The 16,677-nt window shown below is 41.8% G+C and overlaps 1 protein-coding gene across 1 annotated transcript in view; it reads left to right on the top strand.

Annotated features, from left to right (window-relative positions):
• The window catches only part of MYO10 (myosin X), a 203,143-nt gene that overhangs the window by 115,570 nt on the left and 70,896 nt on the right, over positions 1-16,677 (top strand). Inside the window, exons 5-14 of the mRNA XM_081014582.1 lie at positions 6,583-6,717; positions 8,841-8,965; positions 9,560-9,573; positions 9,669-9,753; positions 12,230-12,333; positions 13,554-13,683; positions 14,104-14,222; positions 15,661-15,807; positions 16,218-16,318; positions 16,529-16,595. Of these exons, the coding sequence (XP_080870708.1) occupies positions 6,583-6,717; positions 8,841-8,965; positions 9,560-9,573; positions 9,669-9,753; positions 12,230-12,333; positions 13,554-13,683; positions 14,104-14,222; positions 15,661-15,807; positions 16,218-16,318; positions 16,529-16,595 (1,027 nt within the window). The remainder of the gene's footprint in view (positions 1-6,582; positions 6,718-8,840; positions 8,966-9,559; positions 9,574-9,668; positions 9,754-12,229; positions 12,334-13,553; positions 13,684-14,103; positions 14,223-15,660; positions 15,808-16,217; positions 16,319-16,528; positions 16,596-16,677) is intronic.

Genomic DNA, 16,677 nt, shown 5'->3' on the forward strand with positions numbered 1-16,677 from the left:
AACAATCGAATCAAACGAATTAACAGTAAACAAGTTTCTACAGTGAACAGGCATAGCCAGGAGTGAGATGGGCTATTGCCAAAAACACATGGGTGTGGGACAAGAGCCTTGGAACTGTCAAACGCCGTGCGGTTTCTCATCACAGAGAAAGCAGGAAATCCTTTCAGTATTAGTCACTTTTTTCTTTTCTTTTTTGGCGACTGCTAATGAAAGCTGCTGTGTTATGCTATCGGTGACACGTTTCATTCCAAATACAGTAGGACTTGTATCAGCGTTCCTTCATCTGTGTCCAGCAATAAATGACAGAGCTGATTTCATTGTGGGTTGCATGCTTGGCTGTCCAGCTTACAGTCAAACAGATCCCAGTCTCTTTAAGTTGCTAATAGAATTGACTCTTACTATTTCTGTGCAGCTTGTCAGCCCGGCTGGAAAAAGTCCCAAGTGCGTAGTTGTCTGGGTCGCTTAAAAAAGATGTTGTCAAACTAGGAATGTAAAATGTTGGACTTGCCTTGATTCTTCTTTGTGGGTTTTTCTTGTGACTCACACCTCCAATTTAGGCTACGATGTTGAGCAGGTGTTGGATTAACAAGTGTGTTTGAAATAGGTGAGTTAAAGAGGTTTGTTGTGGTCAATCAATATCCAGTATTAATAATGTTACCTGGTTCTTGGACATAGAATCATAGAAATGTGTTGGAGATGTAATGAGATTGAGGGTAAAGGTAAAGGGACCCCTGACCGTTAGGTCCAGTCGTGACCAACTCTAGGGTTGCGGTGCTCATCTCACTTTATTGGCCGAGGGAGCTGGTGTACAGCTTCCGGGTCATGTGGCCAGCATGACTAAGCCGCTTCTGGCGAACCAGAGCAGTGCACGGAAACGCCGTTTCCCTTCCTGCCGGAGCAGTACCTATTTATCTACTTGCACTTTGACATGCTTTCAAACTGCTAGGTTGACAGGAGCAGGGACCGAGCAACGGGAGCTCACCCCATCGCAGGGATTCGATCCACCGACCTTCTAATCGGCAAGTCCTAGGCTCTGTGGTTTAACCTACAGCGCCACCCATGTCCCGGAGATTGAGGGTATGTTTTATCATATGTGGTGGACCTGTAAAAGGGTAAAAGAGTATTTGGGAAATAATTCATGATGAATTAAAAAAATGTTTAAAAGTACTGTTCCAAAAACAAAAAACCCAGAGTCCTTTTTGTTGGGGATAACTCAGACGGAAATTCCCAGGTGTCAAACATCTCCACTTGGGTCTCATCTGTCCAGAGGACAGTCTTGTGGTTTTTTCACATGCAACTTTGCAAACCTAAGCCGTGCTGCCACATTCTTTTTAGAGAGAAGAGGTTTTCTCCTGGCAACCCTTTCCAAACAAACCATACTTGTTCCGTCTTAATTGTACTGTCATGAACTTTAACATTTAACATGCTAACTGAGGCCTGTAGAGCATGAGATGTAACTCTTGGGTGTGTGTTTTTTGCAATTTCCTCTGAGCATTGCCATGAATTTGCTGAGCTGTCTACTCCTGGGAAGATTGGCAACTGTCTCGAGTGTTTTCCACGTTTGAATAACCTTTCTCACTGTAGAATGATGGACTTTACATTGGTTGGAGATGGCCTTAAAACCCTTCCCCAGTTTCATTGGCAGTAGCAATCACTTCTCTAAGAGCACCTGAATTCTCCAGACCAGCAAAAAGGTTATTTATGTATGCCACTACTGCGGCCGGTGTTTAGTTAGCCCCAAAATGGAAAGTGAGCGAGGTCCCAACCAAAGAAGAATGGCAACTTGAGTTGACAGAATATGTGCAGCTTGCAGACTTAACATATAGAAGAAGAGAAGAAGAAGAACATACATTTAGAGGAGATTGGAAAACGTTTATTGAATATATGGGGGGAAATTGCGTACACCTGAAAATGTTGGCAGCATTAAGAAAAATTCATCAGTATAAATAAGGTTTGATGGATGTATTAATGGAATATTGAATGGTTTAGTTTTTTGTAAAATATGCAGGAATCTATGATATGCAAAATTAACCACGGAAAGAAGAAGGGAAGTCATTGAAATTTCAGGGATGTTAAAATGCGTATTTTAAATTGTATAACTGAAAATTTAATAAAATTTTAATATAAAAAAGAAATGAATAGCCGCACCTTTCTGCTGCTTAGCCTCTTAATCCTATGGAAGCAGTAAGAGTGTTTTCCACATGATTTCTCAATTTTGGCTTTATTTCTGTTAAATAAATGACACGGTGTAATATGTCATTCGTTGCTGTTCATCTGAGGTTGTATTTACCTAATATTAAGACCTGCTAAGGAACAGATGATTGTTATTATGTCTTCATATTTAACCCATTGAATTCAAAGAGGGTGCACTTTCTTTTTCCCATGACCGTATGTGATGTCAGGTGAACGGCACCTACATTAGTATGGTATGCCTTGTAACTTGCTTGTCTGCAAGTAATGAATGCTAGAAGCAAAGTGATACATTTGGATTTGGGGATGGCTTCTAAAAGGAAGCAAGTGCCCTCTAGCGGATTGCCTTATTATTTACAGCTTTGCTTTGGGTTTTGTGAAGACTCAAGCAAGTTCTCCATCGGACGTTTGGCGACAGTATAAATACAATAGGTTATTGGGCGACTGCTAGATGTTTTCTTCAACTTGTGCAGAGGATCAGTGCCCCTGTGTGCCTGAAGGAGCGTCTCTGCCTCATTGCTCAGCCTGGACACTGAGATCCAGCACTGAGGGCCTTCTGGCGGTTCCCTCACTGAATTTACAGGGAACCAGGCACAGGGCCTTCTTGGTAGTGGCGCCTGCCCCGCGGAACGCCCTCCCGTCAGATGTCGAAGCATTAAACAATTATATAATCTTTCGTAGACATCTGAAGGCAGCCCTGTGTAGGGAAGCGTTTAATGTTTGATGTTTAGTTTTGTCCTGTTATATTTTGTTGGAAGCCACACAGAGTGGCTGGGGCAACCCAAGCCATATGGGTGGGGTACAAGAAATTTATTATTATTATTATTATTATTATTATTATTATTTGCTGTGAACTTCAAACAGCCAATACAGTCATATTTCAGCTCCCGAACACCTCGGGAGTCGAATGTTCTGCTCTTGAACAATTGAAAACCAAAAGTGAGCTTTCCGTTTTTCAAATTTTGAGGGGAAGCCAAATGTCCGGTGCGGCTTCCACTATTGTTTCCAGTGCGGCTGCACAAATGGGAACCAATCGGAAGCTGCACCTTGGTTTCTGAACTTTTCGGAAGTCAAACAGACTTCCAGAACAGATTCCGTTCGACTTCCGAGATAGGTCTATATTTTACTGAGCCAATAAGTACAGTGGTACCTCGGGTTACATACGCTTCAGGTTACATACTCCGCTAACCCAGAAATAGTGCTTCAGGTAAAGAACTTTGCTTCAGGATAAGAACAGAAAAAATGTTCTGGCAGCGCGGCGGCAGCAGGAGGCCCCATTAGCTAAAGTGGTGCTTCAGGTTAAGAACAGTTTCAGGTTAAGAACGGACCTCTGGAACGAATTAAGTACTTAACCCGAGATACCACTGTAATGCGAGACTCCTGCTGGCTTAAACCAAAGCACCTCAGTCACAAAGTGAATATTCTCTCTACTTAAGCCTCCATCTGCAGCCATGGCCTCCCTGACAGGGTTATTGTAAGGGTGACTGAGTTAGGATATTTGAGATGCTTAGGAATCTTCTAAAGTGCGATAGAAATGGGTCTACAAATTTTGGCGGAGCTTGGCAAACCAACCATGATTTCCAGCAACCCTGCAAAGCTCTGCTTTCTTGACTCACAGAGGCAAAAAGAGTGTTTTTTCTTTTATACTGGCTACCTGACAAAGTCGGAGAGGTTTGTAGAGAGAGGAGGAGCTGCAGGCAGTAAGTTTGTGTTGGTAGCAGCTTGCTACCAACCCACAGGCTGCATTCCAGCAGAAGATGCAGCCTGGCGCCATTTTGAAAAAGAGTGATTTTCCGCCAGTGGTTTCTTGCTCTGGCAGAGTATGCCAACTGTTTTCCCCGCTGGTTGCTAAAATTAAATGTCTGGCAGTGGCCACTAGCGACTACAGGTTCATCCTGGCAACTGCGCGTGCTGATTTAACTTCCTTCCGCAGGGGCTGTAAGACAGAGCTATTCTGCCTGGCTTTCAATTTGAACTTAGCCCAATCTTTTATTCCCCTTCCTTCCCTCCCCTTCCCCTTTTTATGAAGATTACCCACTCTGGATCCCACAGCTAATTCTCCCCTGGTCTCCTTGCTGGCCCAAATAGGACTAATTTAGCCAGCTAGTCCTGGTCATCATCTAATGTTTATTGGATGGATTTCCCCCCTAAATTGATTTTTGAATTCTGAATTTATTGTTGTTCACGTTTATACTGTATTGTATGCTGTTTTTCGTTGCATCAATTAAGTGTTTTAAATTTGTTGTTAGCCGCCCTGAGCCTGGTTTTCTGAACCGGGAAGGGCAGGGTATAAATAAAATTTATTATTATTATTATTATTATTATTATTAATAATAATGCACTAGTATGGGGCATGGGGTGTGATTAAAAGAAAAACAGATTCCCCGCCCCCTTTAAAAGCAGCCAGGATTGTGGTGGACATGGCAGGAAGGAATGATTTGTCCAAGGCAATTATGCCCAAAATGTGAAATGTATCTGATTATAGTATCGTTGCCTTTAAACAGTCTCCTGGAAGCCTCAAAGACTCTTCAGCCTTTAAGAGGAACATAAAGCAAACTGCTCTTTGGACAAGCATCAAGACTTTTTCCACAGGGAGGTTTATTCTGACATACCAAGATAAAAGGATGGATTTGGCGAACTCTTTGGCCTTATCTCTTCTCCGTTGTGCAAGATACGGAGCCCAGAGATTGAACCGAAGTGTGTTTGGAGAGTGCTGCTTTTGTTGCATTGCATGTGATGGCATTGGTCAAAAGGGCATGTTGCTGTTTGAGATTATGTAGCTTCCGAGATTTTGCATGTGATCCCTCATAGCACATTAATCCAGAAGTGTTTGAGTGGGAATTATCTTTGTAAATAAGTGGAAATATTGAATGCAGACCTGCCCCCCTCAAAATATATTATGATTATTTATATGTCATGTATCTAAGAGATGACTGTTGCCAGAGTGGTGCATGCTCTGGTTATCTCCCACTTGGACTACTGCAATGCACTCTACGTGGGGCTACCTTTGAAGGTGACTTGGAAACTGCAATTAATCCAGAATGCGGCAGCTAGACTGGTGACTGGGAGTGGCCGCCAAGACCATATAACTCCGGTCATGAAAGATCTTCATTGGCTCCCAGTACGTTTCTGAGCAAAATTCGAAGTGTTGGTGCTGACCTTAAAAGCCCTAAACAGCCTTAGCCCAGTATACCTGAAGGAGCGTCTCCACCACCATCGTTCAGCCCGGACACTGAGATCCAGCACTGAGGGCAGTTCCCTTGCTGCGAGAAGCCAAGTTACAGGGAACCAGGCGGAGGGCCTTCTTGGTAGTGGCACCCGCCCTGTGGAACGCCCTCCCAGCAGATGTCAAGGAAATAAACAACTATTTGACTTTTAAAAGCCAACTGAAGGCAGCCCTGTTTAGTGAAGTTTTTAATGTCTGATGCTGTATTGTTTTTAATATTCAGTTAGAAGCCGCCCAGAGTGGCTGGGGAAACCCAGCCAGATGGGCGGGGTATAAATAATAAATTATTATTATTATATGATGGCAAAAAGCAGAGAAAGCTGATAGAGGAGGAGGAGGAGTAAAAGGAAGCTGGCGATAACTAGCCACCCGAAACGCCCTTAAAAAGTGCTTGTCACGTATCAGAAACCAGACAAGATGGCAGATACAATTTTCAAGTGCATCTGTGGCCAAATTATGTATGTGACTGGATCGCTAATGTTTGCTTTCCACTGTAAAAGGAGCTGCAAAACACACACACACCAATCAGCTGTATGGCCTTCCAATGAAAATATACAGCTTTTCCCCACATGGAGTGGGCAAGGGGTGTAGTAATTTAGATGTTGATAGTTTAGACGCCAGCTACTTTTACCTTGGGGGATGCATTCTTATATTGTTGAGTGTCATTTCTTATTTGCCCCTTACAGAACTACTGTTAATGGGTGGGGTGTAAGTATAAATAACAGCAACTCTCAGTCAAAGAAACTCAGTTCGTAGTGATCATAATCCGTTGTAGCAAAGACTGGTTCTCCAATTTATATGGTTCTCAGATTTCAGGCTCTGCGCAAAGTCTATTAAATGCGACATTGATTTATCTTAGCTCTCAGAAGCTCTGCTTCTGATTACCTGCCTGGATACCATTTCTCAGACCGCGTCTAACAATAAATATTATTTATTTATTTAAAATGTGTATCCCGGTTCACTAGCCAGCAATATGCTCTTGCGATGGCTAACAAAAAAATGAAGGAAAAGGCATTAATTTTTTAAAAATGAAATCATAATTACTGCCACTCACAGACATAAAAAGCCTTTTTCAATAAACGTCCAGCAAGTCTTCTTGAATTTTCAAGGTATGAGATCATTGGTACAGTTACTAATTTAAGTCTTGTTTTCCTTTTGTCTTCCAGCGGTGAAAGTGGTGCTGGCAAAACAGAGAGCACAAAGCTGATACTCGAGTTTTTGTCTGCTGTGAGCCAACATTCGCTGGAACTCTCTCGCAAAGAGAAAACATCTAGTGTGGAACAAGCAATTTTGGAGAGCAGGTACTGTGTTCATAGCCTTACCTATCTTCCAGGCAGTAGGGAAGATATATGGAAGGAAGATATTTTGGGGTTGACCGTTGTCTGCTTAGCAGTTAGAAAACAAGACTGGCAGTACCAGGGACGGGTAAACAACCCAACAAGCACAGATGAGCGGGGTATAAATAATAAATTATGATGATGATTGAACATTTTCTAAACTATGGTAGTACATTTAAGTGATCAGATGCAGAGGGCTTCACTTGTTGGATGCACCAAACACTTTAAAATTCAAATGGAAGTAAGGTTTGTTTTTCTTCCATAAAATCCATATTTTATAGTCAGAATTCTGACAGCCGAGCCTATATTTTAACCTGCCAGGTGCTTAGCAACCCTCTTGTTTTTGCAATCTGAGCCACTATCCTAGGACTTTCCTTCTCGTGAGCTGCGGTTTCCAGGGAGTAAGGCATCATTGCAAGAGAGAAGCCTTTTTGTGGGGTGTATTATTATTTTTTGGCAGATGTTGTTTGGTTGTGCTTATAATTTACCCGTGTGTATAATTAATGATTCATTCATTGATGTTGCCGCGTGCGTCTCTAGCTTAAATAAGTTGTCTTCCTTTGAAAATGCCTACGTTCTAATTGCAGGTTTCAAAGATCAATGAGCAAATCAAAAGAGAGAGGTTAAGGGTGCAACAGAGGTCACACGGATGCTGCAGAATCTCTTTACAGCATCCTTGGACTATTTCATAATAACTGGTTTAGAGTAATTATAGCTCTGTAGCCTTTTCTACCTGGGGGGCAGCAATGCTATAGCTTAGCAGGGACAGGGGGACAAATGAATACAGTCAGGTTTTTAAGCGTAATTGGTGGTGTGTGTTGTTTTACTGCATTAGACCCATTAAAATATGTCTAACTGAAGTGCTATTGTTTATATGATGTCCTTACTGGATGTGGAAATTTAGGATGGGGTGGGTCAACAAATGATTGGCTTACGGGAATTGGGAATGTAATGTAATGATGGTAGATTTTGGTAGCAGGCCAGGCTAGGAGCTGGTGAGCTTGAGGACATATTTGAAAAGAGCTTGCGGTACATTTGAAAAGAGGGATGGGGGAAGGACAGATGGACAAAAGTGGAGAGAAGGGAGGTGAAAACAGAAGACTACTTGCTCACAAATTTATTGACAGCTGCACAAATTATTATAGCCAGGAAGTGGAAGGGGCAAGCAGAATAGAAAATGGAAGAATGGTATAAAGAGGTGTGGGATATAGCTGTTGATGATAAATTAACACGTGCCATTAAGGTAAGACGGAGAAATGATTTTGGGGAGATATGGAGGGTGTTTGTTGAATTTGTACTGTTAAAACAAAAAGGGGTCAAAACCGTCGCAAGAGGTGTTGAAAATTTGGGAGGTTGGATAGTTGCAATGGAATGATCTTATGGGTGGGGTGCACGTTTTTATTCTTATTTATTACTTTGTCAAAATAATAATAATAATATTTTTAAAAATGTAATAATAAAGAGAAGACTAAGGAAAGGCAGTTAAGGACAACAGAATGGGCAACTGAACACTCACCAGTCGATCCGCACTAGGGAGCAAGGATTGAACAACAATGGAAAATATACTGAGGATGTGGAAATAAAACCTGAGGGTATAGAAATACGTTATCAAGAGTTACAGAAGCACAGATTGGAGAGTACCTCAGATTAATAACAGGGTATCTCGGCACACTTAGTTTTTTGGTTTTGCCCATGGTTTTACCCTTAAGTCTAGCTGCACCGGCTTAAACTGTTTCTGGAATATTCCATTTGCAACTCTGAGATAGCTTGATTAAATGCTTCCCCATATATAAATCTGCTCACACATTAAACAAAGCAAGCAGATTAGATGTCAAAGAAAAAAAGGTTCTAGGCAGCCTCTTTGTTTTCTGTGTGGAGGGACTTTTTTCCCTTTGGTGGGAACATTCAGATATGCAATCCCCTATCTTTGGAATGAAAGTGCATTGTCTAGGAGACAAAAATTAAAGATTAAGGAGTTAGTTGGCAGTACTTTACATTGGATATACTTTTTTCAAAGTTCTAGTAAACAATGTTTATTCTTACTCAAACAGCTAGTACATTTGTTAAATATTTTTATTTTTCCACAGCCCAATTATGGAAGCTTTCGGCAACGCAAAGACTGTTTACAACAACAACTCAAGTCGCTTTGGGAAATTCATTCAGTTGAATTTCTGTCAGAAAGGCAACATTCAGGGAGGAAAAATTGTAGATTGTATCCTTCGTACTCTGTGATTGCCCTAATATTTACAGTATGACAACTGTGTGCATTTTTATACAACAAGCAAAGAAGATGTTGCTCCTCTTTCAATACACATTCCAAGTTCTTAAGTTAGAATGCAAACATCTATAAAAATCAGTTCATACGCTTAGTACCAAACCTATGTATTTTTTATCCTAGATCATCCTAAAATTCCGCAGTGAAAGAATTTTGTTTCTAAAGTCTGTTACTGACCATGGTTTGTGTGAGTGAAACAAACCTTAGTTCTCTGGGTGAGATGTAACACTAAACCAGGAATTGCTTGCTCTAGAGTGATTTCCATGGACAGGGTAAACCATTAACTATGCTTTACCATGTTGTGTGAACTGGGCCACTGAATTTTGTGGCAAATAAACAGATGCCAATTAAAATACTCACCCAATGACAGTCTTACGTTTACGTTAAAATAAAATAAAAATGATGGACACAAACGTTGCTCGTGCAAGTCTGCTAGGAAATTAATATATAGCCTTTAGTTCACCCCAACCTTCTCAGACGGTCAAATGAAACATTCTGTTCCTTGACTTTTCAATCTGCTGCCTGCTGAAGATTTATTAGAGAAGGTAAGTCAGCATTTTGATTTTTTTCAATGTAAAGGATTGCGCTGAGAATCTCACCTACCTGCCGAACAGATCTCTAAATATGTTTTCTCTTGTAGAATCGAGTAGTAAGGCAAAATCCAGGAGAGAGAAATTATCACATATTCTATGCCCTGCTGGCGGGGATTGAGGGAGAAAAGAAAGGTGAGAGGCAGTCTTCTGCTTGAATAATGGTTTACAGTGCCCATTGGACAGAGATTTTTCCTAAAATTCCCACCACCAGCATTTCATGATCCTGTTGTTGTTGTTGTTGTTGTTGTTTAGTCGTTTGGTCGTGTCCGACTCTTTGTGACCCCATGGACCAGAGCACACCAGGCACTCCTGTCTTCCACTGCCTCCCGCAGTTTGGTCAAACTCATGCTGGTAGTTTCGAGAACACTGTCCAACCATCTCGTCCTCTGTCGTCCCCTTCTCTTTGTGCCCTCCATATTTCCCAACATCAGGGTCTTTTCCAGGGAGTCTTCTCTTCTCATGAGGTGGCCAAAGTATTGGAGCCTCAGCTTCAGGATCTGTCCTTCCAGTGAGCACTCAGGGCTGATTTCCTTAAGAATGGATGTGTTTGATCTTCATGCAGTCCATGGGACTCTCAAGAGTCTCCTCCAGCACCATAATTCAAAAGCATCAATTCTTCGGCGATCAGCCTTCTTTATGGTCCAGCTTTCACTTCTATACATCGCTACTGGGAAAACCATAGCTTTAACTATGTGGACCTTTGTTGGCAATACGGACCTTTGTTGGCATGATCCTAGTACTTTTTAAATGTATGACCTAAGAAAATAATTAAAGAGTGCTATGTTGCGTTATGTTATATATAGAGAGAACGATTGCCTAACAAAGGTAGGTGGTAATAGTGATACGTCCCATCATACCAAAAGTCTCTCCAAATCCCACTTCCTCCCCAAGTCTATACTTATATGTGCACAAGCCAATTGGGCACAGTCTGCTCTAAGAACTAGGTTGTATAGTCTGAACCTAATTGTCTAATCTGAGTAAGACCTGTTGGGTTTGTATTGGTTAACTTAGTACCACATTGAAAAGGTACTAACTTTGAAGAAGTTCCTACCAGAGAAGAATAGCAGATGAAGTTAATGGACTATGCTGAAATGGCGAAATTGACCGGAAGAGTTAGAAATCAGGAAGATAAGGAATGGGGGAAATTTATAACTTATCTTAAAGACCATTGTAAACAGTTAAAATCATTAGTAGGATTGGAAGGAAGATCACTTGTAGTTTAAGGTTGAATTCTGGACATGATGGAAGAGGCAAAGGATTTGGAGTATCATAAACTATGCGGGAAATGATTAATATTAGGACCCACAAAGGGGAGGATGGAAGTCCAGGAGATTCATCTTGTTTTGGAAGATGAATCTTGGAATCTTGTTTTTATGATTTATATTTAATATACAGTGGAACCTCGGGTTTTTGAGCGTCTCGGAAGCTGAACGATTTGGAACCCGAACACCAAAAACCCGGAAGTGAATGCTTCCGTTTTTGAACACGCCTCAGAAATCAAACAACTTCCAAGGCATGTTTCTTCATTTTCTCAATGGAATTTGCCGACCGCCCATTGTGCCTTGGTTGTCGACCGTTTTGGAAGTCGAATGGTCTTCCGGAATGGTTTATGTTCAACAACCGAGGTACCACTGTATCTCTGTAAAATTTTAATTTGAAAAACCAAAAAAAAAAAAAAAAAAAAAAATCCAAAGAAAGGTAACCAACTTGGGCTTAGCCACGATCCTAATATGCATTATTTATTTTATTTATTAAATTTATAAATCACCCTTCATCGAAAGATCTCAGGGCAGTTCACAGCATTGCAGTTGCGACAAACATTCTGCAATCCCCTTCATCCCAGACATGGTATCACCTTTTGCATTCTCCTTCTGTATTTGTATCTGTATCTGCCTCCAATCTGTATTCTCAAACTGCACACACACACACACACACAGCAGTCTACCCGTGTGTCAAATCAACGCAGGAATGGCACATAGAGGGGTTGTTTTGTGATACACTCTGCCACTGGAAATTTCCCGAGACTAAGCCGGAGAATTTCGCACAGAGCATTGTGAAATTTTATTCTCGAGGAATGCATTTGATATGCATTTCTCATGTACGCAAGCATCACTTTTGGGTAGCTGCTGTTGCTACCTAAAATTACCTCTTTATGTTAACCCAGACTTCCTCAACCTCGGCCCTCCAGATGTTTTGGGACTACAATTCCCATCATCCCTGACCACTGGTCCTGCTAGCTAGGGATCAAAAACATCTGGAGGGCCGAGGTTGAGGAAGTCTGTGTTAACCTGTCATGGAGAAACATTGCACATAATGGAGACAGACAGTACAGTGGACCCTCGGGTTACGTTACCTCAGGTAATGTAACTTTTGGGCTGCAAATGCGGCAAACCCAGAAGTGTATTCTTCCAGGTTTCGCCGCGTGTGTGCACAGAAGTGGTGCCTCTGCTTACAGAATTTTCAGGCTGCGTACGGACCGCCGGAATGAATTACATTCTTATCCAGAGGGTCCACTGTATTATTTGGTGTTTCTTCTCTTGTGTGCTTTAAGCAACTTTTCCTTAATTTAAATACAACTGTATGAATTAACTGTTTTTCCTGTTTCCAGATGCATTTTACCTATCTGTACCAGAGAACTATCACTACCTGAACCAGTCTGGATGTGTAGCGGACAAGACAATCAATGACAAGGAATCCTTCAAAGAAGTCATTGTGAGTTCGACATGCCCGTTCTTTACGGATCGACCAGTAACGTCACAAATTCTTTTGACATGGCAGTCACTTTAAAGTTAAGATTGTCTGCTAACAATGACAAGGTTCTGTAAAGGAACCTCACAGCCCTTGTGGCAATTTTGAGGCCTTGTGTATACTGTGTACCATCATCAGAAAAGCACAGCATAACCTCCGTGAACTGCACCACTCCAGAGGATAGAGGGTTTTAATAATCACTGTTTCCCAAATTTGGGTCTCCATCTGTTTTTGGACTACAATTCCTATCATTCCTGACCACTGGTCTTGCTCGCTAGGGATGATGAGAGTTGTAGCCCCAAAACAGATGGGGACCCATGTTTGGGAAACAATGATCTAAATCTTCCCAACCCTATTTGAGTGGCAACATCTGGGACAAAGCTACAGGTTGTTGGAGTCATACCCACTGTTTAGTGGCGCTGTGGTCCAAACCACTGAGCCTCTTGGGCTTGCCGATCAGAAGGTCGGCGGTTCGAATCCCCGCAAAGCGGTGAGCTCCCATTGCTCTGTCCCAGCTCCTGCCAACCTAGCAGTTCAAAATAGGTAGTGTTGCGGCGGGAAGATAAACAGCATTTCCGTGCGCTCTGGTTTCCGTCACGGTGTCCCATTGTGCCAGAAGCGTTTTAGTCATGCTGGCCACATGACCTGGAAAGCTGTCTGTGGACAAACACCAACTCCCTTGGCCTGAAGTGAGATGAGCGCCACAACCCCATGGTCCCCCTTGACTGGATTTAACTATCCAGGGGTCCTTTACCTTTACCTTTACCTATGACCAGACTTAACCTTTTTTTTTATGCCTCTGATTTCCTGTGCATGGGTTATATGAAGTGGAGGAACCAGGGGGTCCGCCATTTTCACTCTCCTGAGACTAAGCCTCAACAATTGCCATTGCAATAATTGCTCCTGGCTATGGGTGGTATCCAATGAAGTCATAGCATGAATAGACTGACTTTCACTCGTACTACTGAACTTCCTCTCCCTCTCCTCCCCCTGTGATCCCCACCATACAACTGCTCCGGGGATTGGCGTAACCAGAACAGATTTCAGGAGCAGCAGCAGGGGAAATTCTGTTGCCTGAATGGAACTTGTTCCACTCATGTAGGGCCTTCACTGAATTCAACATGGAGAGGTGGGGAAATGTGTTGTGTTAACCATCTCAAGGTCTCATGTTTTCCCTCCCCCAGACTGCAATGGAAGTGATGCAGTTTACCACAGAAGAGGTGCGAGATGTTCTCAGGCTGCTTGCTGGTGTTTTGCACCTAGGCAACATTGAATTTATTACCGCGGGTGGAGCACAGGTGTCCTTCAAAACAGGTGAAAAAAAGTTGGCTGCTTCCTTTGGTATAAGCGTTATTTATTAGGAATATTTATACCCTGCCTTTTTGGATCAAAAATCGAAGTGCCTCAGGCAACTTTTTTAAAAAAATCAATTTAAAGCCAGCAAATCACCTCCTTGTCAAGGCCCCAATTCAATTTTCATAATTGGTATTGATCAGCTCTGAAAATAAATTTGGATTGTTCTCCCTAGAAAGGAAAAACGATGTGAGTTAATATGTGCAGTCAGTTGAAGGGAAATAGATATCTGTGAATTATGAACTGCTTATTAGGCCATCGCTTTGTCTTTGCCCTACAGGGAGCCTTAGGTTTTCCTTGCCAACCCATGAGATGTTGCTGTGCTTGTCCATGCATAATTCTGTTCTAAAACTTTTTTTCATCATCTCTGTCTGTTGCTAGCTCTGGGTAGATCGGCAGAGTTACTTGGGCTGGACTCAACGCAGCTGACAGAAGCATTGACACAGCGATCAATGATACTCAGGGGAGAAGAAATTCTGACACCTCTCAGTGTACAACAGGTACAGTGAAGTTACTCTGGGGTATTTTACATGTGTCTCCTGTTTTTAGAATATCTGGCTTTGGCTGTCTAGTCATACCAAGGCTTTGTGAGATCTGGTTTTCAGCATTGCGCTATATAACCAGCTAAACACCACAATATAACGATATATCACAGTGTCTGAAATAAAGATGGAACTGTGTGGAGTGAACAGTACGACTGAATGATACCTGGCTTTCAGCATCGTGATATATCGTGATTCTTCAACATCAACTTCGTTGGACTGGTCATGTTGTGCGGATGCCTGATTATCGCCTTCCAAAGCAACTACTCTGTTCCAAACTTTAAAATGGAAAGCGTAATGCTGGTGATCAACAAAAGAGGTTTAAAGACTCTCTCAAGGCAAATCTTTAAAAATGTAGTGTAAACACCAACAACTGGGAAACACTGGCCTGTGAGCGCTCCAATTGGAGAACAGCCTTTACCAAAGGTCCCTTTGAAGACACTTGAACTCAGGATGAAAGGGAGAAATGTGCTAAGAGGAAGGCACATTTGGCAAACCTTCCCCGTAATCAACTCCTGCCTAGAAACCTATGTCCCTACTGTGGAAGGATGTGTGGTTCCAGAATTGGCCTTCAGATTCACTTATGGACTCACTGTTAAGACCATGTTCATGGAAGACAATATTGGCTACGAGTGATCGCCAAAGAAGACGAATATATCACCACTTAAATATTGCAATATACCATAAGTCTGAAATAAGGATGGAGCTATGGAGCTATGTAGAGGCATTGACTGGCTTTGCGGTTTCCCCCATATTGTGATTTTTGCATAGCACACACACGAACACCATGATTCACGATATATTGCCAGGTCAAAAACTATGAAACCAATATCACGATAGGGACTTCAAACTGGTTTGGGACAATACATTGATATATTGACATGACCGAAGGACAGAGAAGACTGTTAAAGATGTAGGACAGGCACAGGCAAACTCGGCCCTCCAGATGTTTTGAGACTACAATTCCCATCATCCCTGACCACTGGTCCTGTTAGCTATGGATGGTGGGAGTTGTAGTCCCAAAACATCTGGAGGGCCGAGTTTGCCTATGCCTATGCTCGTGAAACTCTAAAGAGAGCACCACTGCTGTCTCCTCGATGTTACTCGTCAAATTGACGGGTGTTAATAACTCATTGTTAATAACTCACTGTTAATAACTCATTCTCAAATTGCCCCCCTTAAAAATCAAATTGCCCCCCTGTGGGGCGTGTGCCCCACGTTGGGAACCACGGTTTTAGAGGAAAGCAGTGGAGCACGAGTAATTCTGTGTGTAAAAATCAGAGTACGCTTGTTATTTCTGTTTGCCCCGTGCTTTGAGTAATACTGCGTAAAGGACGTTTTGTCAAAAATCTGTTTGTGTGTGACAATTGACCTGCTCTGCCTTACCTCTTTCCAGGCAATAGAGAACAGAGATTCAGCAGCTATGGCACTTTATTCCCAGTGCTTTGCCTGGGTTATTAAAAAAATCAACGGCAGAATAAAAGGCAAAGACGACTTCAAGTCCATTGGAATTTTGGACATCTTTGGATTTGAAAATTTTGAGGTATGTTCCGAAGGTTTTCACTTGGCTTATCCTATTTTTGTGTTCACCGTTTGGTTCATTCCTCCATAACTTACCGTAACTAGAATTGCCTGTTGCTGAGGGCATTGTTGGGGCTGGTGTGTTATTTGGGGTTTTTTTTTTGTTACAGGGGGTTGTTGCTGTTGGTTTTTTTGTATCCTCCTTCTAGATCTTGTTGTGATTCACGTGGAAATTGTTTGGTTTGGTTGTGTATTTTAGAATGTTTCATTTACTGTTTACGGTGACTTTCGTTATATTGTAGTTACGTATTTTTTCCATGTTCTAAGCCATGTTCTTGAGCATGATTTTCACTGTAGAAAAGTGGCGTAGAAATAAAAGTTACGCCTGTATGTGTTGTTTTTATTACCTGAACATCTTTTGTTCCTTTCCAGGTTAATCGTTTTGAGCAGTTCAATATTAACTATGCAAACGAAAAGCTTCAGGAGTATTTCAACAAGCACATTTTTTCATTAGAGCAGTTGGAATACAGCAGGTAAGAACTGCAAAAGGCTTTTCTCCACCCCTACTGCCCTTTACATTTTTATTTTGATGCTCAGCTCCATAGAGGTATTGCAGACCATCATGCAGTTCATTTCACTATTATTTTAAAACAAGCTGATTGCCATTCACATTTCCTAATAAGTGGACCAAAAATCTTTGTGTCTGATAATTGTAATAAAACGTTCCTCTTGGTCTCTCTTAGAGAAGGACTCCCATGGGAAGACATCAATTGGACAGATAATGGGGAGTGCTTGGATCTTATTGAAAAGGTAAACATTTTTTAATAATGTGTGATATGCAGTATCTTGAATTGAGTTTATACAAATTTAGCTACCGTATTTTTCTATGTAC

The sequence above is a fragment of the Podarcis pityusensis genome (genome assembly GCF_964106645.2).
Source record: "Podarcis pityusensis genome assembly, chromosome: 7".
NCBI classification, from domain to species: Eukaryota; Metazoa; Chordata; class Lepidosauria; order Squamata; family Lacertidae; genus Podarcis; species Podarcis pityusensis.